Source organism: Corvus hawaiiensis, chromosome 1 (genome assembly GCF_020740725.1).
Source record: "Corvus hawaiiensis isolate bCorHaw1 chromosome 1, bCorHaw1.pri.cur, whole genome shotgun sequence".
NCBI classification, from domain to species: Eukaryota; Metazoa; Chordata; class Aves; order Passeriformes; family Corvidae; genus Corvus; species Corvus hawaiiensis.
In genome coordinates, this window is record NC_063213.1 from 29,550,160 (window position 1) to 29,575,457 (window position 25,298).

The 25,298-nt window shown below is 36.0% G+C and overlaps 1 protein-coding gene across 1 annotated transcript in view; it reads left to right on the forward strand.

The window, feature by feature from the left end:
• CNTNAP2 (contactin associated protein 2) overlaps nt 1-25,298 on the forward strand; it is a 1,047,411-nt gene that overhangs the window by 626,251 nt on the left and 395,862 nt on the right. Inside the window, exon 10 of the mRNA XM_048297819.1 lies at nt 18,357-18,528. Coding sequence (XP_048153776.1) covers nt 18,357-18,528 — 172 coding nt within the window. The remainder of the gene's footprint in view (nt 1-18,356; nt 18,529-25,298) is intronic.

The following is a 25,298-nucleotide window of genomic DNA, read 5'->3' on the forward strand; positions in this document are numbered from 1 at the left end:
CACCTTAGAAACCATATGCTTATTTTTATATTTGCACCGGAATATGAAAGTTAAAAAAAAAAGGTAGATATTAGACGAAAGGGGAAGTAATAAACACAAGGGAAAGGTATCAGTAAAACATGGGAAATAGATGTTTGACAGAGCAAAAAAGAAAGATACAGATGGGCAGAAGGCAAGATTGTGGCAGGAAATGGAGTGAAAAACTGGGAGAGGAGAATTGGCAAAAAGGGGAAAAGGTTAAATATACACAAAGGAAAATAGGGAGCTTCAAAGCAAGGTGAATGAATACATGATAATGGAAGCAGGAGAAAATCCTGTACATCTGAATAGTGGAGATTCATGGTAGCGGGGAAAAGGCTTTATTACTTTTTCTTTTTAATAACATGCAGAGTCTTTGCAGGTGACCTGGATATGGTAGCACATTATGCATGCCTTAGTAAGAGACTATGACTCTTTGGTGATTGCTTTCTCGTGTGCTCAGGGGCCTAATCTCCAGTCAGGGCAATTCATTTATATGCAGCGGACTCCACTTGTAGAATGATGTCAATCAAGCAGCTGTGTTTCTGGACAACTAGAGACACTTCTGAAGTTCAGATTCTGCCAAATTTAATAAGGCAGTGTCAAATGTATTCAGATCAAAGCTGCTTACTTTTAATCTTTCTGTTTCTAGATTTAACATGAGTCTCAGGACAGAGTAGCTCATCTGAAAACAAAAATGCCTTGTATCTCTTTGCATGGGGTAAATCCTTACCAAATTGTCTTTAATAAAACCTTGCATTTTAGATATGAGAAGGACCTTTATTCTAAAATTCTTATTAACTTTAATTCTTACATTACTTGCTCTTCACGTTACCAAAGTTTATAAGGGAATAGTCCTTATTGCCATGTAAAGTTCTTCACAGTTTACTGTCAACTGCTATCAGAAGTCAACATAAGAAGCTTTCTAACGTATGGGAGAAAGAAGTTCCCACGTGATAAAATTATATTCCTCTACTAAAGTTAATGGACTAGGCTAATTAACAGTAATTGAAGGTGCAATGTCAGTATACTTTTCCTTTTTACAGATCAGTCATTTGCCTTGATATAGGACTCTTTATGCAAATATGGAAACATGATTCATTACTATGAATTATTTTAAAAAGAGCTTGAAAGATAAACTTTCAGCAGAATGTCTAAAGCAGACAAGAAATGAGCAAATTGGTTTCAAGAACACAGGGTTCCGTAAATTAGGGCAATAATGTGCAAGCAATTAGACACCAAATATGCTAGAGATGCATTTCCTACCCACTGTGCAAATGCCCTTAAATGCAACTATGCACACACCTTGCCAGTAAAATTTGCCAGTGCTTATGCAGAAAATGCCAGAACAGAAGTTTGACAGGTTATGAAAAAGGTAAGTTAAGGGAAAAACATCTGAGAGGCCGGAAGTTTTGCTTTAATCTTAGCAATGTCCATGTTTGCTAACAGATATCCCAGATATCAGAAGTTTTGAGACTTGCCTGTCTAAGGAAATAGGCAAATATTCAATATTCATTCAGTGGTTTCTGCATAGTCCAGTCAGCAGACATCCTGCAATGGTGTCTGCTAACACCATCCTGTGAAATAAATTGAAATAAAACAACCCAAATAAAGCAGGGCATATTATTTCTCCTGAGAGTAATATTATAATTTTTATAAGAGTGATTATTTTAATTAACTGTTCATGTTGTGACTTTTTCCCTCCCTTTCCCTTCCTGATGACCTAATCATTAGACAATATTTTAAATGGCATTCTTAAATATACAGTGTTAAAATTCAATACTAGCATCAAGACAGAAGTCTGCATGCTTTACAGCATTTTCAACATAAATTTACAATAGCAACAGTGTAGACTCCTGAGGGAAGGAACTCAATAAAAAGAGCAGTCTAGAAATGTGGCTGACAGACTGGTTGTGCATATTGACATTCGTATCATATTCAAGTTAATGGGCAAAAGTACACAATTTCCTGCAGGAAAAGACAGCAGAGTCAGTGTCAGTGTCAAATTCCCAATGTTAATTAGGAAAAAAACATCTGCAGTTATTTGGAAATAGAAGTAATCAAACTTAATTATGGAAATTTATTTAAAATTAGACTTTTTGTATATTTTACCATGCTTTGCTCTATCAAAGAACTGCTAGTAGAATGGCAGAGAAGGAAAGGGAAATAGCTGGTCATTTTTTGCAGTCTAACATCATCGGAAAAAGTGTTAGTCATGTTTTCTTAAGTTTTATAAGTTGCCAATACATGACTACAAAGCTACAATGTTAAAATTCACCTTTAAAACCTCCCCCATGTTCTGCTAATTTTACTAAAAATATTAAAGTATATTATCTCTGCACAGAACCTCACGCGAGCCTTTTTGATATGCATACTGTGATTTTGAAAGGAAGCAAAAATTTAAATATAAAATATAAAATCTAATTATAAAATAAAAAAGGTATATTTGTTAATAAATATTCTCTGCACTTTCGAGTACTATATCTGAGATATGGACTAGAAACATAAAGTTGAAAAGTTAGTCTCTTTTGTTTCCCTCAGTCCATGAAGTAGATATTTAAACCTACAGATTTTGGACCATTTTCTCTACATACACCCTCCTATCACCAGCACCCTAAGCCTGACTTTTGATCACAGGGAAAATTAAAGAAACACCTCTGAATATTTGTAAGCACAGGAAAAGAATTGAAGAGTTCATGTGGCAGCACCAATAGTCTAATCCTGCAGGAGCCACTGTGCATCCAGGCAAAAGGATCCTACTCACAGAGGAATACCTTGAGCCTCTCCAGATATATCTGCCATTCCAGTTAGCTGAGCATGTTAAATGAGCAGGTCAAGGGGAGTCACTCAAGAATTCGAAACCTCAGGGAGCACTGGCCTTCCTTGTGTCCGATTCAGTCTTACTGTGGCAATTCAGTGCTTCACAAAAGGGTGAAAATACATCAAAAGTCTATTGATACATAGAGAATAAAAAAAAAAAAAAAAATCCTAAGCCCAAATATGCCCTTGCAGGTTACCAACAGAAGCCCTGAAGCACAGTATTAATACAATAGAAGTATGGTACAAACAAGATGGACATACAGCTGATGCCTTTTCCTGCTCTTAAAATCAAGAGTCATACATGGTTAGAAGGGGAAAAGGGATTTTACCTTGGTATTTATTTTAAGGATCCTTAGGTGCACCACATCCCGGTCAAATGCACCAAAACGCACCCCGCCAAATGCACACCCCAAAAGATCTGGTATAACATTATAGGTCTGACTAATTAGCATACCTATCAAAGATTCCCCAATGAGAGGCTCAAGTGAGCCCCCCTCCCCAAGGAACCTTCCCCTGGATGGTTCTATCTTAGTTTACAGAATGTGTTCTTGGAGGGGACCTTGGGGTCTGGGGCACACTGATCCCTAGCTACGAAGCTTCTAAAATGTTTAATCTCTCAGCTTAACAAACAAGTCCAAGAATGTAGGCAAAAGCACTAAGAATACAGAAGTTGTAAAAAAGGTATAATGGGTATAAAAGAAAAGGCAAAAAATCTTCATAGCTTCACAGCAATCCTCCTTTTTAAATTCCACTTAGAAATATTCAACATTTACACACCAAATCTCATATCCCAACCTTGATTTTTTACTTGAAAATCACACTAAGCTGCCATATGATTTCTTCCATTCATTTTTCAAACAACATTTTAAAACACTGTAAATCCCTTTCCCCTACTGTCTGACTGGCTAAGTCCAAAGTTTCTCCCCTTTCATGATTAGGAAATATCCTCTCTTTCTAATGTGCAAATATACATTAGGTGCACATCTGCGGTACTGAATTTAAAAGCAGCCCTTGCCAAAAAGAGGAATATGAATAATATTTTGGATGACAGTATTGGCATAGAATTCTATATTCAATAATTTCGTGGAATATTTTCAAGGTAAACATTGCTTATAGCTTTGTTGCCTTGCAAATATTTGTGAAGGCAGTAGAGTTGGGAAAATTCATAGGGAACATCTCTGCTCATTTTTCTCTAAAAGCTGATGCTTCTATTCTATAAATACAATTCTGATTTCACTATTGTATGAGAAGACAATATTGTAGTAAATGTGATAGTTAGTTTTGAGGTTTTTCTGTAGCTACCTAAGTTTGTCACAACACATGGTTAAAATTTCATTACTAAATTAGGGTAGTTAATTTAGGTAAGTTTGCAGTTTTCAAATAATTATATTGTCTTCCAGAGTTTTTTCTTCTCTTGAGTAGCAGCTATACAATCCTTCTAATCCACTTTCTGCTGTCTGTGGAAAATCTACCTGTCTCCAGCAAAGTGTTCCTCATTTTGTGTGTATCACAGTATTTGTTTATCTTTCATTTGTGAGTTAAGTGACAGAACTGAACAATGTGACTTCTTGACTAACAAGGATGTGAGTTAAGAATGTAGTGATGTAGTGAAATACCAGGTTCTGCTTATAAATCATCAGTGCTAGCTTTGATAGCTGTGGTGGGCTTACAAATGAGCAGGTTGTACCTCTCCATCTATATCATTGTGTTTATTGTTCTCATAATTAAATTTGATTTTTATTTGAGATCATTGCTATCCAGTATTTTGCCTGTAATGCCTTATTTGATGGACTTCAATGTCTTTCAAAATTATATAAGTAGCTGCTTTTTATCATAGCAAATCAGATCAATTCGGTGCAATCTAGTTGACATGACTCATAAAAATGCAGCCTGACAAAGCTCTCTTCTCTTTCCTGAAGACTGGCACTGCTATAATTTCGTACACATTTTCTGCATTTTCCAGTTAGGAACACCCACCTTTACTCTAAAACGGTTATTTGAAAGATCTCTAACCATAACTGAACTTTTTGAGTGCAGTTTTCCTTTTCTATATGTGTATATGTGTATGTCACACGTATATGCGCATGTGTGTATGTCTTGTGTGCAAGATTTCAGTTTTCACAAAGCTCTGAGTGCCTGTGAATCACAGAAGCCTTCACTGTCTTCATGGTTTAAGTGGAAGCACTTAAATTAATTCTAAGGTAAACCTAAATTTCCAAAAGAAATTAACTTCTTTTTAAATCTAAGGTAAGTTGGCTCTTCTAAAAGAGTTCAGATGTCTGTTGTCTGGATAACAGAAGGCAAAGTCATTTAAACATTATAATCTAATCATTCTAAACTGGAGTCCAGGTCAGGAAATTTCTGAATTTCTGTTCTTATAAGTGCTATCAATTACTGCCTTTTTCTATCCTTGTTGTCTTAAAGACAGGTCTCTGGTAACATTTCTTCACTGTGCTAGAGTGTCCTTGGATTTCAGTGTTAAACACAAAGGCCTGGTAAATCAGGTTTCTTTCTGGAGATGCATTTTGCACAGATGCACTGCCCAGTCAAACTTAGAGAATTACCATCTTCCGTACATACAGTTGCGTGATTCCACCAACATCCTTCTTTTCACTTTGCTCCTCCTTTTTACTCCTGCCATGCATGTATGTGAAGTCAAATAGAGTACATGTATTCCCCTGAGTGTCTCCCAGATTAGACCTGAACTTAATCTGGTTCTTTTCTTTTGTGAATATTACAGTGAACATCAAAATTTACCAAAATATTCCTGCTTACAGAATGTGCCCCACACATTCTTACCCAAAAATCACAGCTTTGTGAGTGTTGACCACTGCAGATTGCCAGCATGGGAATTAAATATACCACATAGGACCTGACTGTGACTGGTACTGTGCAGAATCACATTGATTTCTCATGGTGAGAAAAAGAAGAGTGAGATGCAAATAATGTGTTTCTGTATGTAGCAGTGTTACATGGTTGTTGTCATTTCACACATGATCTCTAACTGCAATAAGAGAAAACTTCTTTTTATTTCTCAGGAATCCAGGAAATGGTACAATTCCAGTGTTCTAATTGCATTTCAAATTCTCCTTGCACAATACTTAAGAGAAAAAGATGAAATAGAGGCAAGGGAAAAAAAATTTAGAATTCAAGATATGTGGTCTGACAGAGCCTAGAAATTATATGCACAGTCATTAGCCACCTGTCTGGGTAATTTGTCTAAGTATTGTTTGAGTCATTATGTTCAAGGCTAGTTTTCAATCACGTGCTACAAGGACTTCAATACTTACCACCTTCTCAACACAGGCAAAATTTGCTGATAATAAAGTCAGAAAAGATGTAGCAGCTGGTCTCCTGTGCTTTGTTGCCTGTGTTTTTAAAGCCATATTATCAAGGTAATGCTCCCTACAAGATAAGAAGATAAATAATTTGAGTGAATAAGCCTTTTTTATGGAACTCCTGTATAACTGGACCAACATGCTTTCTTGAATAAGGAACTGTGGATTTAAACTGCAAAAGTAAAACCACTCTTTTTTTTTATTTATTTAAGTGACATCTATGATTTTAGCCATATGTAACCCTTCACAAAGTCGGTAGCATAGTCCAGATTATCTAAACGTCTTTATTAGTTTACCAAGAGGAGCTAAATGATATTTTTATTTTCCTTTGTGCTCATTTGATTGCATATACTTGCTGTTTTGGTCACTTTAGACACAACATTCAGAAGGTTGGTCTTTCACTTTTAGCAAATTCAGAAGATCCAAGACATAATCAGAGAGAATTCTTGAGGTTATATCAGTCTCTTTTCCAAACCAAGTAAATCTTTAAGTGTTATTTCACTAAAATAGGAAATTATGAATTAGATGTGTGTACACAGTCAGAGAGCAAGTTAGCAATACTTAATATACTTGTAAAACTCCTCATTCCCTCTCAGTTGTATTTTGTTTTAGTATAAGAGCTTTCTGAAATGTTTTGGTCTCTCTTCTCTTCCCTAGACATTAATTTGCTGGCTTATCCCAAGCTATCCAATTCCAGCATCCCCATAATAACCTTTAAGGACCCTGTTTTTCCCTTATCTCCTCTGCAAAAACTCCTTATGTTCCAAATGACAACACAATCACCCTGGTCTAACACAGCATAACTCTCCTGTGAGTCCTGTGCTCTACCTTTTAACGGAGTTCATCTAGAGCCGAATCCCTCATCTTTTTCAGAGCTTCCCCAAAATGCCTATATTTCATGGACAAGAGCAAAAAAGTATCATCCACAGTTCTTGCATCCCCTGCTTCAATTTCCACAAAAATCTACCAAAACAATACTGTGAAGTGACACTCTAACAGCCAGCAAAGGACACAATATGAAGGAAGTGGACAGTAGGGCAATTTACATTCTAATTGATTTTCCTGTTCTTTCCCAGTAGAGAGTAAAGAGTGTTTGTACATAAACGTCTGGAATTTAATGCTGTACATACAGCTCTGGACTTCTTACATAGTGTAACAGACCTGTTTCAATAATTTGTATTGCTTAGAAGAAACTATCAATAGCTACAGCCTAAAGGAGAATACTCAAAATAGTTCAAATGCAAAAATACACCAGGCAGAAGCAGGGATTGGTTACCCAAGAAGATTATAGAGTCATTGTCCATTGTTCAGAGCTGAAACTGGGAAAGCCGAAGCTCAGCTGGAGTTGAAGCTCCAAGGGTTTAGTTAGAGCAGAAGGATGCAGTCTTTTCTTGGAGGAACATGATAAGAAAATAAAAGGCAACAGACACTGGACACATAAATACAAGGACACATAGCTATGAAAATCATCTCATATAGGTACAGTTTAACCAGAGAAATTCTGAAATCTCCATCCTCAGTGGACTGGACTGGACACATTCCTAAGCAACCTGCCTTAATATGACATTCTGTGAAGAGCAATTTGGATCACCTAAAATGAAATTAGTTTGTGATTTTATGATTTTATTTTTCATAAATGACTGTAATTTTTGGTCTTTATTTTCATGTTCTCTGAGGTATCACTGAAGAAGCCAGTGTCCATACCAATGGAAGGTAACTGCTGCATACCTACTAAAGACTTTAGATGAATTCCCAGTGAAAATAAATATTTTCAAATTCATACATTGCAACTTCTATGATATTTTGAATATTTAGAGTAGAAATATTACAAAAAAACTCACAACCCCCCACCAACAAATTTAAAATTTAAGATTTCTTTTCTACTTGGGCAGCTGTATTATTCTTTGCCCAGCTTTCCTTAACACACTGAATTACTTCAGTCATTTTGGTAGGAGTCATTCAGCATTATGGCAGGAGGAAATCCATCTTGGATGCAGTATATCAATAATATTATTTTTCCTTAGTACTTTACAGTGTATATTTCCAAGAAAAGGAAAAAAAACTTTCTTTCAAGAAAATAACATAATTTCTTTGCATGTCAGTCAATCAATATCATGCATCCTAAAGCACTTTCAAAAGATGATTTAATAAGGCTAGGGCAATTTATCACAGTTAAGTCCCATAAGTTGCTATTCAAAAAAACTCTCATTGACTTTATGTTGAGTCACTACTCTATGAGGCTTTGCTGCTATGCCTGCTGTGCTTTTGAACAGCCAGCCATGGTGTTTAAGAAATCTCCTTTGCGTCATTGGACTTGATATTTTTCCTGGGAATTAAAAAGGATTATTTTGTGATTTAAGTTTGAAGTTTCATTCCATTTCTTTGAAAACAATTTGCCTGATTGTTTCTTTATAATTATTTAAAAAGACGAGAGATTGAAGTTAAATTAATTTTTGTATTTTACTTTCTACTAATTCTCTACTGTATATATTCCTTGTTTTGAGTGATCAGACTTGTAATAGAGTAAAGGTTGGATGAGCTGAGAAAGTAGAAATGCACCACAACTCAACAGCTGGAAACTTTCATTAATTTCCTAATTGTACAAGATTAAAGATCAGTTTCTAAAATCAGATTTTGTGGTTGTTGTTGGGTTGTTTTGGTTTGTGTTTTTTTTTTTTTTTTTTTTTTTTGAGTGGAATATAAATTTAAAAAAAGAAAAAGTTAAAAAAAAAAATGACAGAATGGTAGTCCTTTCCAACATCCAAGTCCTAGCAGTAAGAGAGAAATACACTCTTGTTTCTTTCTGCTTAGTGAGATGTTCCCACTCCTAAGAGCTTTAAAGAATTATGGAGATAACAGAAAATGGATTTTTTTTTTTTTATTATTCTTGCCTAGATTTCATTCTGGTTAATTTTATGGATATCTTTCTAATATTAACATAAGTTGACTATGTACTGCTATGTGAGTGGTCTTGACTTACAACAGTTTTAAGGGTTGCTAACTTTTCACTTGAAATAATAACAAATTATGTGCTACAGATAAATTAGTTCAGATTCAGAAAGGAAACAATGTGTGCATTTACATTGTAGAGTTGCTCTGATATTTTTCTTTAAATTTGGAAAGACAATTTACTGGCAATCTATTTCTACATTTGTGTTTCTAAATAGGAATAAGAAAGTTAAATATTTTTAAATCATGACCTCCCAAAAAAGAAACAAACAAGAAAACAACAAAAACTAAAAAACTAAATCAAAACAAAACACACAAAAAAGCCCACAAAAAAAAGCCCACAAAAAAACCAATAAAAGAAAACAAAACCCAAAAAAACCTCACATATAAAGTTCTATTCTACCACTGAGTTCAACACTTTATTAAGTTAAACCAGCCAATTTGCCCAAATGTGTATGTAATTTGAACTGTTTATAAATATCTCATAATAAAAGCAAATGGCATAGCTAGTCTATTAAAAATAGCAGGCACTACTGATCACTACTAATTGCTATGTTTACATTCTAAGTGTCAGAATGATCATGCAATTTTCCCTCTTTACCTTTCCTTTCTTTCCTCTTGTCTTTATCTAATAGATATTTAAAAATGCAACTGATAAGAAAAGTACCATTTTACATTTTTTAGTCACAAGTTTTTAAAGTTATTATAAGTCTTTAAAGTTAATATGAACTGAAAATGTAGAAGAGCAAAAAATTGTTAATCAATTCTGTAGTTCGTAATGCTAAGATTTTAAATTTAATTGCTATTGATGTCAATAGTGCAATATCCACACTCCACAACTCAAAGGCAGTAAATAGGGATAGAGTATTTTATGCTGCTTCTATCTCCCTAACTGTAATTATCTCGAGCAGTATCTAGATTTTTTTCTTCATCGCATATTTTTTTCATAAGTGAAATAGCAGTAACTTTGAAAATCTAATGTACATTTATTTTCTTCATTATAAAATAGAAAGCCTATTATATGAGTAGTGTAATGTACAAATTTTCTGCAATTTGATCATTATATGGCTTTCTGTATTTTCTATCATATCCTATAAAATAAGATGGAAATTGCAGTAGTGTTAGATTGACTTAAATTAGCCAAGACTGGTAATAACGATCGCTCTTACTTCTTCTCTGCAAGTCAGCAAGTGATGATTGAAACTTGCTGCTATTACTCTTATTTGCAAGTTATTTGAAGAATTATCTAAAAAGGAATATCAGGTCATCTTTTGAGTTTACTCCAAAACAGACCTCTTGTTGCTTTCATATTTTAGGTTTTCAGCCACGTATGTAAACCATTTTTATTAATGGAAGCTGACATATAAAGGTAATAAAACCTTCATCTTAAAACAACAGAAGACATTTTTGTTGTTTTTAATTTGTCAGATGATATGAAAAATATTTTATTGATTTATTTAAATGTTATTCTGCCAGGAAACAGAATTGGCTTTCTACGAAGAGCATAAAGCTCTGTCTCATAGTAAGTGAATTTTTTCAAACAATATGGGTTGGTTTTCATTTGTCTCCCATTTAATGGTGTTATTTATATTAACTTTATTACAATCTCAATGTCCTCATTTGTTTTTTTCACTGCCACTTTCTAAGTAGAGGAGTAAATGTATGTCAAATTTTCTCTTTTGTTTTAAACTCGTTGTTTGCCTTTTATTCTACTTTTCCTGAGGATTCTTTATGTATGTCTTTAGTGGCTGAATACTCTCACACTCCATTGAAGTAGGCAGGAATTAGTATTTAATAATTGGTAAAATCAAGTGGTTTCTGGAGAAAAAGCAAAAAACCACAATGCAAGGAAAGTAGAAGAGCGAGTCAAATAAAAGCTGGAAAATTATCTGTGCACTGAGTAGACAATATCTGATTTATTTCTGTTGTGATTTGAACAAGTATCAATTTTAGTACCTATGTGTATTTTTGACACTATTTTACTTAATTGTTTACCCTTATTCTCCTCACTTACAGATGCTACCGTAACCTGATAGTAATATTTAGTCTTTTTTTTTCTCAGCAGGCAAGAATGTTTTGTTTCAACTCTCAAATATCTGGGCAAATGTTTGCTTTTATCCAACCTACAGAAAACCAGAAAAACTTCAGAGACAACCATAAAGAGGGAGAAGTCATTAAATTTCACAGAGTCATGGAGCTGGGAGAGATAGGCTCATCTTCACTTCTAAGACAGAATCGTTAAAACCAACCTCATGCAATAATTTTATTTGTTCTCTTCCACCTTGAGTCATAATTCATCTTATATTTTGGTGACTGTTGATTTATGTTTGAGTTTTTTAGGTCTATGGCTCTGAGACAAGCTAAGTCTGCAGCAGCAGTTTTCAAAGAGACTATTATCACACCTGGTTTGCAACAGGTCTTTTTCCATTAAATATTTTTATGTGAGAACACTAATAGGTATTTTCTGAATATAGAAGTCTTTCTGGATTATCAGAAAATATTTTTTTTTCCATTTCAGTATTATTTGAACTAGCATATGAAGTTTAACAACTTAAACAAACAGGATGGTTTGTGGTATTTATTAAGGCTGAAATAATTTCTCATGAATGAAAATCATGCTTGTGTTCTGCTAAATTATTTAAATTTGTTCCCAGTACCAATATAGCACATGGATTTCTTTTAACGTGTAGTCCAGTTGGTATGTGATCTGGGGACAGACCTGTGAGTGGCTGCAATCTTCCAGACAATCTCTTTATCTGGGAATGACACGGTATACATATTTTGCAGGAGATAACTTTAAAAATAGGAGAGGTAGCATATTTGTAGTTACCTAAGGTTAAAAATAAAAGAGTTCTTTTGGCGTGGAAAAAAAAAGGGGAAGGAAAGAGATGTCATAGTTAAAGGTGAGATGTACCTCAGTGCCCACTGCCGTTCATTCCAAACAGCTGAACTGGTACCATTACTATGTAACCTGGGTTAAAAACCCACTATTTTTCAACAGTAATTGGAAGTCCCAAATATATTTGAATACCTTAAGTTCTGTGGCCAGCCATTTGGAAAATTGTCTCAAAAGAATTCTTCTTGAGAACTCCACTGCTGTTCACACTAAGGTCCACAGCAATCTGAGAGAAGTACAGAATCAACAAAGCTGGTAGACAATTATACTCTAGTCTTATCCCTCCCTTGTTACTGTCAGCAATTTTCCTGTTTGCTACCAAAGACAGTATGCCTGGCTTTTGTTTATGCTTTTGTCAGTGCCTTCAAAATTGTATTCCTCTACTTCTTTACTGGGCTATCATCCTGGGCATTTAATATCTTGTAAAATAGTGTTTGTGCAAGTTGTGTTGTTGTTTAAAGATAGTCTGTTCACAGCTTGTTGCTCTGCTGTTATCACCTGAGTATCTTTTGGACTTTTTCTTATCTGCCTGTTTCTTTCTTCGGTGACTACTTATAAACAATGCCAGTATAATTACGTGTTCAGGTAACCTATTATGCTCTACATGACCTGTATCTATGGCTTGGTCACATAACCCTTGAATTTCTCTAATAATACACAATAAAGGAAATCTGTAGTGCAGCATTAGTATTCTTCATTCCTCAAGCAGAAAGGTCTTAGAAGCTTCTTTTTAAACATTCTGTCTATCAAGAACTTGTGGGTACTGAATCAGTGTACAATGCACTGAGAAGTCCACCAGAGACTTCATTAATGCTAGCTTCTTTTACCAAGGGGGTCATGTATGCCCCAGGAGTGCTAGAAGCACATCATTTTCTTGTTCTAAACCCCAGCATTATTAAACTCTGTTTTTTCTGTGTATATTTCTGTATATTTGGGCTTCCTAGGTTAGTAACTAGGATTTTTCAGGACAGAATGCGCTGCCTTGCTATCAACCTCTATATTTCCATAAGCACAACAGTGAGAGCAAAGTAAAGATTAATTTATTAGAAAATGACTTATTTGAGAAGTTGGTGACTTTCAAACACACAGAGACAAATTGAAGTCCCTATTCTTGTTTGTCTTTTTACATTCCACAAAGCTGAAAGATGATAAAGACATGTTTATTTTCATCTTTATTTTCATCATTATATGATTCTATGATTATCAGAAAAGATCTTACTGTTGCTAAATCCAAATCTCATTGCAAACTCCATCCTTAGTCCTCCTATTCCCTAATACAGAAAGACAAATACAGTTAAAAATAAAAAAATCTTTGCAAAAATGCAAAAATTGAAAACAAATATTCAATTTTAATTCATGCTGTCCATCCTTTCTGCAATTTGTTTAGTTTATTTCATGCTCTTGGAGCAGTAATTTTCTAGTTTTCCAAAGTTACTGCCTATTTTCCAGTTGACACTTAGGGCTCCACTCTGGTCTGACTAAAACAAGGATAAAATACTACAGTAAATCTGGATTGGTAGGTGGATCAAGCTTTTCTTTCAGTGTCTATTCCTATTTATTAATATGTGAAACATCAGCTATACCTTCAATCTAAGTACATTGTTAGGCATTGAATTGGAGTTTTGTTCATCTTTTAACTCTGTTTGATATATATAGAAAATTTGATTACTTGACCCTTCAATGAGAATGCACTGTTATTTATCCTGACAGATAAAGAATTTTGCTTCCTTTCTCTCATTCTGCATAGCAGGGGTCCTGGGCATATACTTGAAATACCCTACAAATAAAAATCACTGTCAGACTTGAAGTCAGCCAGTTTTTCTATTGATTACTATATCCTGCAGCTACCTGTGCAACTAGTTGAAAACAATATGGATTACCGGTTAGATAGTTAAGATAATAGCTACTTTTTTTTAAATGAAGTATATTTTTTCTATTAAAGAAGTAAAATACCAAGTACCATCGGTATGCAATCATTGGCCTATCATAAGCTTACAAATAAAACAAAAGGAAAAAAACCTATAATGCCATAGAGAAAAGCTGTCTTCTTGGTACAATAGAATTTGCATTACATTCCAAAGAAAATCTGAGGGATTATATAGGGATACAAAATAATCTCTGATTGTACATCCAGACTCTACTATGATATTTCATTCTTAGGTCAGATCTCAGAAGCAAGTAGTGCATCAGATGTTCTGACTATATGTTCTTCTGTTATTATAACATGAACCTGAATGTATTCTTCCTTCAACTTCCTTTTTTATAATGCCTTTGGTAGAACCTTTAGCTGATTCTAAAAGAGACATAATAGATCTTGACACTGGAAAAGGAATATGTTTTTAATTTCATAGGTGTTTTATTGTACTTAATTTATTTAATTCATTTATTATATGAAAGTGACTTCTAACACAGAAAATAGCATTAATTTAAACTCTAGCTTTTCTGATTTTTTTTGAAAGTTTCAACTAAGATCAGGATCTGGATCTAGAATTTGGCTGTTTTGTGTTTAGTAATTAGAATGAAGTCCTGGAAACAAATCTTCTTGAACATGGGAAAATTCAGATTTAATACATGTCTTTGCAAGATAATACCTCTCTTTGTGGGCTTAAAATGTGGAAAATAAAATGATAATATACAGATTTGTATGTCAGAAAGCTGTAGAAATTACAAGATAATGGAGTCTACCTGACTTTAAGTTGCATTTTTAATCATAAGCATGAACATTGTTTTGAACTGTGCAAACTGAATTTTATGTGCATTTTGAAAATGTACATAGTTTCTTGTCAACAAGATCAATGAAGTGCTGTCCAAATTGTTCATCCATTACTTAGCCTTCCTAGTGTCAGCATTACTGTCAGCTTTAGTTAGAGAACTTCATTTATTTAAAATTTCTTTCACTGTGGGAAGGATGAGGAAGTGAATCATGTCTCAATAATGGGAATCTGGAAGGGGAAGGCATTGTCTTGTGTATTGAATTAACAACCACAAGATACTAGGTCATTTTGAGGTTTGCATTTGAGGCAGAAGCTTCGTCCCAAATGATTCTGACCAGTATAGTCTTAAATGTACAGGTCTCACCAAAATTAATGGACAATAGACTGTATACCTGGTAGTTCAAAAATAATGTAGGTAAGGCTTATCTAGTTGCTTTTCTTCTTTGTGAGAAGCATATGGTCGAAAAAAACGTTCTTCCTCTCCATGTGGAATGTGAATTGTTTTTTGAAATTAGCTCTTAGCATATCTATCTGTTATACTATAGCATGACTGAAATGCTTTGACACTCAGTCAGCCCCACAGACATATTATGAAATGTGCTGTGCTAGTGCGTAAAAATCCCGCCTCTTCCAGTTTCTTACATGACTAGAAACAGCAAAAGGGAATAGCAGCAAGACAGGCAAACAAAGACATTTGCATGAGAAAATTATAGTCTTCATCCATTGACAGATACAGAAAAATTCAGAATCCCAAGATGATTAACACTCAGTGTAAACCACTCTTGGATAATAGAGAAAAGCTTGATTTATGTAGTTAGGTTAGGAGCAGCTGCCACTTCCAGCCACTCCATACCACAACTCTCTCCTGTTCCAGCCAGTAAGCCCAAGGACATGGGGTCTCCACTGAGGCTGAGGAACCAGCTGCCACTTTTCTGTTTGCAGGTTCAACCACTAGTAAACTGCAGAATGTGTCCCAGAGAGCAATAATAGCTGTGCACTAATATAGTGCACACTTCAGATGCAGTGAAGCTGAGAATCACGTACTGAAATACCGCTGTAGTTAGTTCTTGAATGGTCTCAAATTGTTGAATCTAATAATACATTTTTCACTCAGATATTTGGCTCATACTCTTTTTGACGTGAACAGTGAATAGTGGCTCTCAGTTTTGATCTTATTTTTCAGTTAGTGTTTGTAGGATGGTGGATAATCTTTCTTATATTCAGATATATCTGTATAGTTTCCTTGGCTTTGCAAGGTTTTCATGAATGTTATTGTTTACCCCAGTGTTGGTAACCTTGAATTTAATATTTAAACCAAAGGAATTGCCAAAGTGCTCTGAACCCAAAGGTGATATGCAGGTTTCATGCCCTGCTTTGCTGCTGCGCTAAAGATCTAAATGACCATGTGCTTTGTGTTAGTTTGGGGATTCTTGCTTGGGAGGAGTTCTCGGATTCAGTGACAGTTTAGAAACAGACAATTATACTGAAAGAGTGACCTGTTGAAATATAAATGGGGAAAGTGCCTGGTAGGAACATGCAAATATTGTGCTTGCGTCCACCAAACAACGCAGAACTAACTTTCACTTTTGTCTCTCTCTACTGTTGGCTGTTAAGCCTCACATAAATCAGTTTAACCAGTCACTAGAAAGAACAACTTAAAAAAAGTAGAAGGCAGGTTTCTGAAAGCCCTGTCCTCTTTTCATCAGACAAGTCACTAGCCAATGCCCATGCTGGGAAGACAATATAGGTCATGTCCCTACAACTTGGTTCTTCTGCCTGTCCAAAATAACAATTCCAACAGTCCAGGATTAGCACTTTTGTTTGTTTGTTTGTTTTGGGGGATGGCATTTGATCTGATGAGGTTATTATGCACTAGTTAGGCATTTGAGGGATTCCCAAGGAGCTTTTCTTTCTCCATCAAATATGTGTTATTGTGATGGGGTTATTTATCTGTCTCATAGCAGTTTACAGCTCCCTGAAATAGTGTCAGAATTTTAGTCCAAAGGTGATACAACCTCAAGGCAAGCCCAGCTTCTTGAGGTACCTGTCAGAACTAACTTTTAGTGTTGTCTCAGCTTAATTACTATAGCATCCCTGATTAACTCTGTGCCACCACCAGTGAACTCTGAAGTGAGTGCTTACTGGAGTCAGGGAAATTTAGAAGCTACCAGATGTAAATTTAGCTGATGGGCAGGGTCACTTTAGAAAATTTTAAAAAGCATTAATGATGATATGAAATTTCTGGCAAAGCCTTTTAGTTAAAATATATTTAAATTAGATTTTGGCAAAGACCTTATGTAACTAGTTGTTGGTTCTTTAGTAATAGGTGCCATATAAGGCATCATGTGACTTCAAGCACCTTTTGCTTGTTTCTCTGCTTGTTGCCCTCTTTTTCAGCCAATTCATTTATGTGGTATGTGATAAACTGTATTCAGGAACAGAATTTAAAATTATGTTCATTACTTTTTTTCTGCCACTGTTCAAATAATGTCAGTTTGATAATGTTATTCTCCTGTCTCCACAAATGCTATTGAAGAGGGCATAAGGCATTGGAGATTGGCAAGGTGGATAGAAAAGTGGGAGAAGGAATGGAAGCTGTAAAATCTGTCTTAGCCACCAAAGCAAATGTGTACAATCTTTTATCCTTGTCAGACAAGTACTGCATGGCTGGTCATCTATCTAGCTGAAATCTGCAAAACCATTATGCATTTTTCAGGCTTTTTACCTTCTTTACCTTCTTTTCTTTTCAACAAACTCTTGTTACCCTCCTTTCTTCCTTCCTGCTCCCACCCTAAATGGATTCTGTCTTTTTCAGGGAGTACATTGTTAAAGATTTATAAGTAGTGAATGAGGCTCTCTGCTGTCTTATGAAGGACATTTTTCTCAAGTAAATTGACACGTTCACTTCTGAAGGGCATTCAGTTAAACAGTTGCATAAAAACATGCTCTGTCTCCCTGCCTTTTAGCCTGAGCCAGACACTAAGTCATTCTCATCTCTTATAAACTACCTTCAAACAGGCAAGAAAATGAATGTATTCGGAGTGAAACTGAAAATACTACAGAATGTCCTCAGATTGATCAGAAGTGATCCAGGACATTAGATTTCAGGATTATTTTCAAGTTTACAGACATATTCTAGCACAAGTATTCTTTGCTCATGAACAAAAGACAAAGTGACAATGAGTGGAAGCCTAGTTCTAGAGAAGGCTGAACTGGAAATTCACTTCATGGCTGCATTTTTAGTCAGAAAAATCAAAGAAATTAAAATGTGGGTTCTAAAATACAGTTAGGAGATAAATCCTTCTCCTATTCCAATAATATTTGTATGAGAAAGAAGGAATGAGATACAGCAGTAGAGGACCAGAGGAGAAGACAGCAGAAGACTTCCATCCTTCAGACAAAAATTAATGAATCATCAGCTGTACTGTATAAATTCTTTCAGGTAGTTAACAATTACTAAAATCAATAACATTGCAATGTAAATTAATAACTTTATAATATTTCCTTACCATGTTGACTTTTTTCTTCCGTCATCTAGGAAACATGTCGCTCCTTGAAAAAATCCTGTCTTAAGTAATAGTAGGTGAGGCTAATAATGCTCTTTATTTTGCTTCCCTACAGGGTTTCCTGTACAGATGAATGACTCGGATTATTCTCTATTCGAGCATTCTTTTCAAGGATGCATGCAGAGTATTCATGTTGATGATCAGCTGGTGGATTTGCATGCAGTGGAGCAAGGCAAGCTGGGAAGCTTTGCCAATGTCACCATTGACATGTGTGCCATTATTGACAGGTAAGTTGTGGAGAGATCACCCATACTCTGATACACTGATATGTCCTTCATATTCTGAAAATATACACTGATCCAGAGAAGATGGTCTTGACACTGCCAGTGATCATGTCAAGGTGGCCCTACCTTTTTATGAGTGGGAACCATGCTTAGATGATGCAGATGATGGCTTTAAATTGTAGACTGTGTAGGGTGCAGTGGAAAGCAACTCTCAAATCTCCCCACTTACCAGCAGAGGAGGAGGTGAAAAATTCTCATAAGCCAGGCTCAGCCTATATGTCAATGATACGGCTGCCTTGAATAGAGGAAACTCCTCACACATTTTGTCTGTTTCTTAGATGACTCTGATGGAGACCTGTTTGCAACTAGAAGTTGTGGCTCCTGGCTGCAGCCCCTTCTGGCTTCCCTGTGTTCCTCAGAGAACTAAACCAGGTCCACAAGCTTGCACATCAGTGATGTAATAAATGCTCAAACTTAATTAAAATAATGCTTACTGGGTTTGGTATTTTCTAGTCTGAGAAGAGTAACTGAGAATTAAGGCAGCCTTTCACTTTGGCACTACCTTTTAAGCCACTTACCTGTATTTATTTTATGTTGCTTCTGATTAATGGCTTCTTTGTTGGTGGAAAAAAGACAATACTAGGAAAGACAGAAAGAACAAGTAGCCCAAATCCTGCATACAGGCAGCTTGGCTTATCATGAAAATTACCTGTACATTAAAGCCATTGCAAGCCTGCTGGAAAGCTGAAAATGGGTTTTTCAGATAGTGCTCTGAAAGAAGCAAAGAGTACTAGATCACAGAACCCTAGAATAATTCTGGTAACAACCGACTACTGGAGTTCATGCCACCCTCTTAATGCAGGGCCAACTTCAAAGCTACATCGGGTTACTCAGGGCCATGTCCACTTGAGCTTTGTATATCTCAAGGATAGAAATTCTACTGGCTCAGTGATTTGGGATACCATCAGCAAATATCTGCATAGTTTCGGTAAAGAAATTCATGTGCTTTTCATTTCCTATTTTAATTTAAGAGACTCTCAAAAAGATAGATGCTAGTGTGAAAAAAACAAAATACAACATGCTGCTTTGGTCTTGCAAAATGCCTTCTGTTCCTGAAATGTAGGCATCCATTTGCACTAAATGAGTTGTGGTAGGTTGACCATGGCTGGCAGCCAAACACCCACCCTACCTTTAGCTCTCTTCCTTCTCCTGAGGGATGGGGAGAAAAACAGAAGAAAGGGAAAAAGACCGGTGGATTAAGAAGGCAATTTAATAAGAAAAGCTGCACATGCAAGCAAAGCAAAACCAGAAATTTGTTCACTACTTTGCATCAGTAAGCAAATGTCCAGCTGCTCTCAGGAAAGCAGGGCCTCAGCACATGTAGTGTTTGTTTTGGAAGAGAAACTCCATAACACTGAATACACTCCTTTCCTCTTCCATTCCCTGAATTTTTATTGCTGGGCATGATGTTGTACAGTATGGGCTTTCCCATGATCAGTTTGGCTCAGCTACCCCAGCTATGTCCTTGTCTAACCTTTACCCACCCCTCCTCCTGGTCTTTAAGGGGAAGGGTATGGAGAGAAGCCTTGATGCTTCTGGACAAGTGCTGTCCAGCAGCAGCCAAACAGTGGTCTGGTACCAGCATGGTTTTAGCCACAGCTGGGAAACATAATGCCTGTGGGCTGCTGGGAAGAAGATTAATTGAGTAATTCCATCCCAGCCAGACCCAGTATACCACTGTAGTAATCTCAGTGTTAAAGGACATGCTTTGTGGTGTACCAGTGAGGTGCTCTGGCAAGTCAGGCATTTTATATTGATTCTCCTCATGGACCTGTTGAAGGTTGAAGTCATAATGAAAAGAGCATGTGACAAGCTGCTGTCATAGGGATGAAGTTTGTTCTGTCTTCTCACATACATGTGAAATTAAAAAGAACTTCTGTGGTCAGTATTTGTCAGTTTGAATTACTTGATTTTATTTTGAATATTTGGGTTTGGAAATGTAAACTGACTTGAAAGAAAGGACATGAAGATACAGCTATTTAAGTCTCTGCTTTTCCTCCAATGGATGAATTTAAGCTTATGCAACGATTTGTATTTATCTCAATGATTGAACCCACTTATGCAACGATTTGTATTTATCTCAATGATTGAACCCACTTATGCAAGTTTCTACTAAAAATAATGCCATTATTATAGGTAAATTAATAAGAATTAAGGTTTTGAAATGTATTGTAGTGTAATTACAAGTAACTTACAATGTAAGCTAATTAGCATCAGAGCTTTACAATACATTTATGAAATACAAGACTTAAGGTTTCCTATATGTAAAGCAGCTTATTTTGGAAGTTAACTTCTTATTGAACTTACTGTTTAGAAGCTATTTTATTTTATAACACATAATATACATTCAAATAGTTCATATATTATAATGCCACATGCCACATAAAAATAATACATAGTGGCCTTTTATAATATGAAAATATTATAAATATATTATGCTTTCTATATTTTTGTGTATTACATATTAGGTTTATTATATATTTATATAAACATCTGTATTCATAACAGAGTTTGGCATAAATAAAAGTGTTTTATCTATGCCTCCATATGTAAGTTTTCTTAATATAAGAGAACATGTTCTCACTCTGTTTCTCTCTTCTGCCACCTTGGATGTTGATATCATCCTCATAAAAATTAAAGCTGTATGTCTCACATTTATGGGTTTTAAGCACAGGAAGATAATGTTGCAAGCAGAGCAGCAATTGAATAGTCACAGGAAATTAGAATAGTATCAAAAGAAGTTTCTTGGGTTGGCGTTGTTCTTTTCAATGATTGAGATGTAATCAAGTTTGTTGTTTTCCCATGATCAAGTTTATTTCTCCTTAATTTGCCCTTTAGAACAAACCCTTTGGCTGTGTAGTAACAATGCCAATATTTAGGCTGGATTTTCATGGCTGTGTTATTAGTATCCACAAATAAGGGTTTGCAAGCACTTCTGCTACAATATGCCATTATATATAACATGTGGCTTTCTTTCAAGGAATCCAAGTACCATGTGTGCTCTGTATCATCTCAATTTCACTTCCTTTGAAAGGGGAAGATACTTGTGGCTTGTCATCGTGGGATCCTCCTGCTTTTTTAAACTAGTTTGGATCTGAATCATAAAGGCTTCAGCCATGATCATCAACATGGAAATTGCTCTCATAGCCACACTTCAGTAAAGACCCCGACTGGGCAACAAGATAAGCTGTCACATTGAATGATTCTTAATGCAGGCTTCAGCCATTTGGTTCAGGGCACAAAAGGTGAAGATGTAAATGGTGGCATTTTTCATCATTAGTCAGAGTGGTTAGTGAGGAGGGGAAAGTTTTCTCCATAAGAACATAACAAAAGGTACTGAGGATTTGTTGAATTCTTGGGCTGCACCTGCCTGAGGGTAACTCTTTCCAAAGTCCCAGGTTCTGCCGAGCTAAATGCTGGCCTGATATGGAAAAGGTTTCTGCATTTTGTTTCCAGCAGTTTTGAAAAATGTGAAAAGAATAGTCATGTTAGAGTATTATGCTTGTACTTGGGAGACCCAAGTGTTAAAACAGTGCCTTTTTATTTTGTCTCCCCTTCCTCACATGAGCATTTTTTTATTGTAAAGATTGCAAGCTGAGATCTAATTACAGGGGAACACCAAAGCTAAGGAACATTCTCTTTTTACCAGTGATTAAATAGTATAAATGCATATAATTTCATGCAGGTATGTATAATTACAGGCCGTGAAAATGCTACTGAGAAAAAAAAAATAATCATCCCTATTTCTGTCTCTTAATGACCTATAATTGCATTAGGAAAGGAAGTTGCATTGTTGCCACAGTGATCCACGTGCTGTGTTGCTTGTGGCAGCACAGGTCCCTATGCGCCTTCTTTTACTTAACATTAACAACCTAACCTGTTGTTACAGTCCAGATGGTACTGTTGTACTTTCAGATTTAAGCACAGGACTTTGAATGGAAATTATTACTCACAACTAATTTATCCCAGCAGTCTCGGAGAATTCTAAAGCTTTCCTTACTTTATTATGGCTGGAATTATGGATTTTAATCACAAAATAACAATGAGGAAACACTAAAATGATTTCAAAATACAGTGTCAAATCTGCCATTGGAGATTACACAGCACATAAGCCAATTTTAATGAAAATTTCTGTGTGCCATGTGAAAAAATGGGGGTGGAAATGAAAAATTTTCATGTAGCTGTTTCTGGTATTTTATGAATGTGTAAACAGTGTGATTCCCTCTGTAACAGAGTGAGATGAATTAGATGCCAGTTTTTGAGAATAATTTCACATTAAAGATTAATTTAAGTAATCAGATACGTGCAGGAGAACATTTCTGGATGATTATTGCTTACCTGCTGTGGGGATACATTCTGTATGACAGAGTGCCAGCATTTGGCTTTAATCCCATAGAGCCACATTCTGTAAACTATGGGATTGCCAATCATAGTTTGAAGTAATTCATCCAAATAACAAAGCACAGCAAGCATATTGGTACATAAAGATGGCCACTGTATTACTGGCAACAAGACAAAATTTCTTTGGTGTTAAAATTCCTAATTGCAAATAGTATTAAATTCTTCATTTCTGGATCTTTACACAGACATTAGAATTCTGCCCTTCCTCACTCTTCTTCCCCTCCCTCTGCCAGTTCAGTAGTGAGACAGACAAGCAGACATCATCCAGCAGTTTCTGCATGAGGAGTAGATGATATAAGAATGTCCTGGCTGGAAGCAAACCCTGCTTTGCCATTATTTCCAACACAAATTCACAAAAAGGAAGTTATATATGACTGGGAAAGGGCTGAAACTATACCATGGCTTCAACCTGCAGATATTCCTGGCCATATGGCTGGAAGACACTTCCTGCATGTGCCTTCTCACTCTCCTCTTCTCCCCAGGTCTCTTTGTAACCATACAAACTTTTTATGTGGAAATGGAGGTGAAAGCTGCCTTTCAATGAGAGAGATTCAAGTGCATTTACATAATAATCCGTCTCAGTCCAGAAAAGTGACTTTGTAGGCAGAGATTATACCTCAGTTGACAATGCTTTTAATACTGTGGCGCTTGTCCATTATGTGCCAGAGTGTGACAACTGCCGTATTATTAACACAGATCAGTAGACAGCTTGGAGATTACAAACTCTACAGAGCTAACCACAAAATAGGAATAGTTTCATTAGCTTTCTTTCTGCAGTATATCTTAGTTTTTTGCAATGTTTTTTTACCATGAAAAAATCTCCATTCTCAAAATAGGGGATGGGAGAAACATTTTAAAAATTGGGGAAAAGAAAGCATAAGAAACATTAAAAATTGAATAAACTGGGGTTTTCCATGTGTTAAACCGTGTTCCCTGCACGTAGATGGAAATATTTTTGCAAAATTTAGCAGAGTCTATGCAGTACTTTGGTATCATTGAGAAATTGGCCAGACCTTCCAGCTGTCATTAGAACAGGACTCTCCAAGAGAACCAGAGAAAGAATAAAATGGTGATTAGATCAGGGAAGCTTCAAAAAAAGAGAAAAAAGCAGCACCAGGGGATGTAGTAGGACTGCATGGACAGAAGGTGAAAACCTGTGAGGTTCCCTGTCTGGAACAATATGACTAATGACCCAGATTGTTAAATAACTATATAGTGAAATCAGTAACTCTTTAAACAAGTCAGAATAGTTTGAGATGCAAATGGTTTGAGTGCTATTTTATTCTTATGCCTTTGCCATGGTTTTTTTTCACTTTACCCTATATTACACAGGTTACAATACTCAATAATGTTCTTATGAGATTCTTTCAAGTAACTGTGTTAGTTGTACATCATCTTGTAGCTGTATGCCTGAATATTTTGATATTTCAGAAAATCCTCAATTGTTCTTTGTCTTGTATTTTGTCCCATATAAGCTCCGCACAGAGAGGAAAAAAATCTCTCATTTTAACTCTAAGGATTACTAATATCTTTGTTTTTTATTATTATTTAAAAATTTAGGCTACTGAAATAATTTTCTTGAGAAAGTGGATTATTTGTTCATGATAAATACTTGTTCGTGCTACAACAAGAGCTAAGCCAGTAAACATTTAGGTATACTGAGGAGAGGAGGAGGAGGATGTAATGCAGAGTTATGGATAACTTGATAGATAATAGAGGTAGTCTCAGAACTGCAGGATTGTTTTCCTCCATGGCCTGAAAGAAAGGTAACAGCACAGGGTTTGTTCTTGGGAGCCAAGTGGCAGAGAATGCACCATTGTCACCCAGCAGCTGTGCCCAGTGCATGGTCACCAAGGGCAGGGACAACACTCTGGGCCTCTTGTCACAGTGACTGCCTTGGGGCCAGCATCCCAAAGGTCATCCTCTGAAGGATGCTGGATGGAGGATGGGGCTGTTGCAAGTGGAATTGTGAATGGAGGACCCTGTCACACTTGTGGCATAGTGCCACCATCCTGCAATACCACAGTCACCGTGCCCTGGAGCAGGATAAAAGGGAGCATCCTCCCATCTCCCACTGCTATAGTTGGCCTGGAACAAGCCCAAATACATCAGAGAGAAGTCCTTGAGGAGGTGGTAGAATCCCTTGAAGCTGAGGGAGGAGAACTGGAGGCTGGACAAGTCTTCTGGAGGGGCTCCACTGCAAAACTAGCTCCCAGCAGGGTCCCCTTCTAAGCTCATCTGAGGGTCTGAAATCTTTTTTCAGCTGGATAGCGATGGCAACACAAAGGAAATGCCTTTTAAGGAGTACTCCA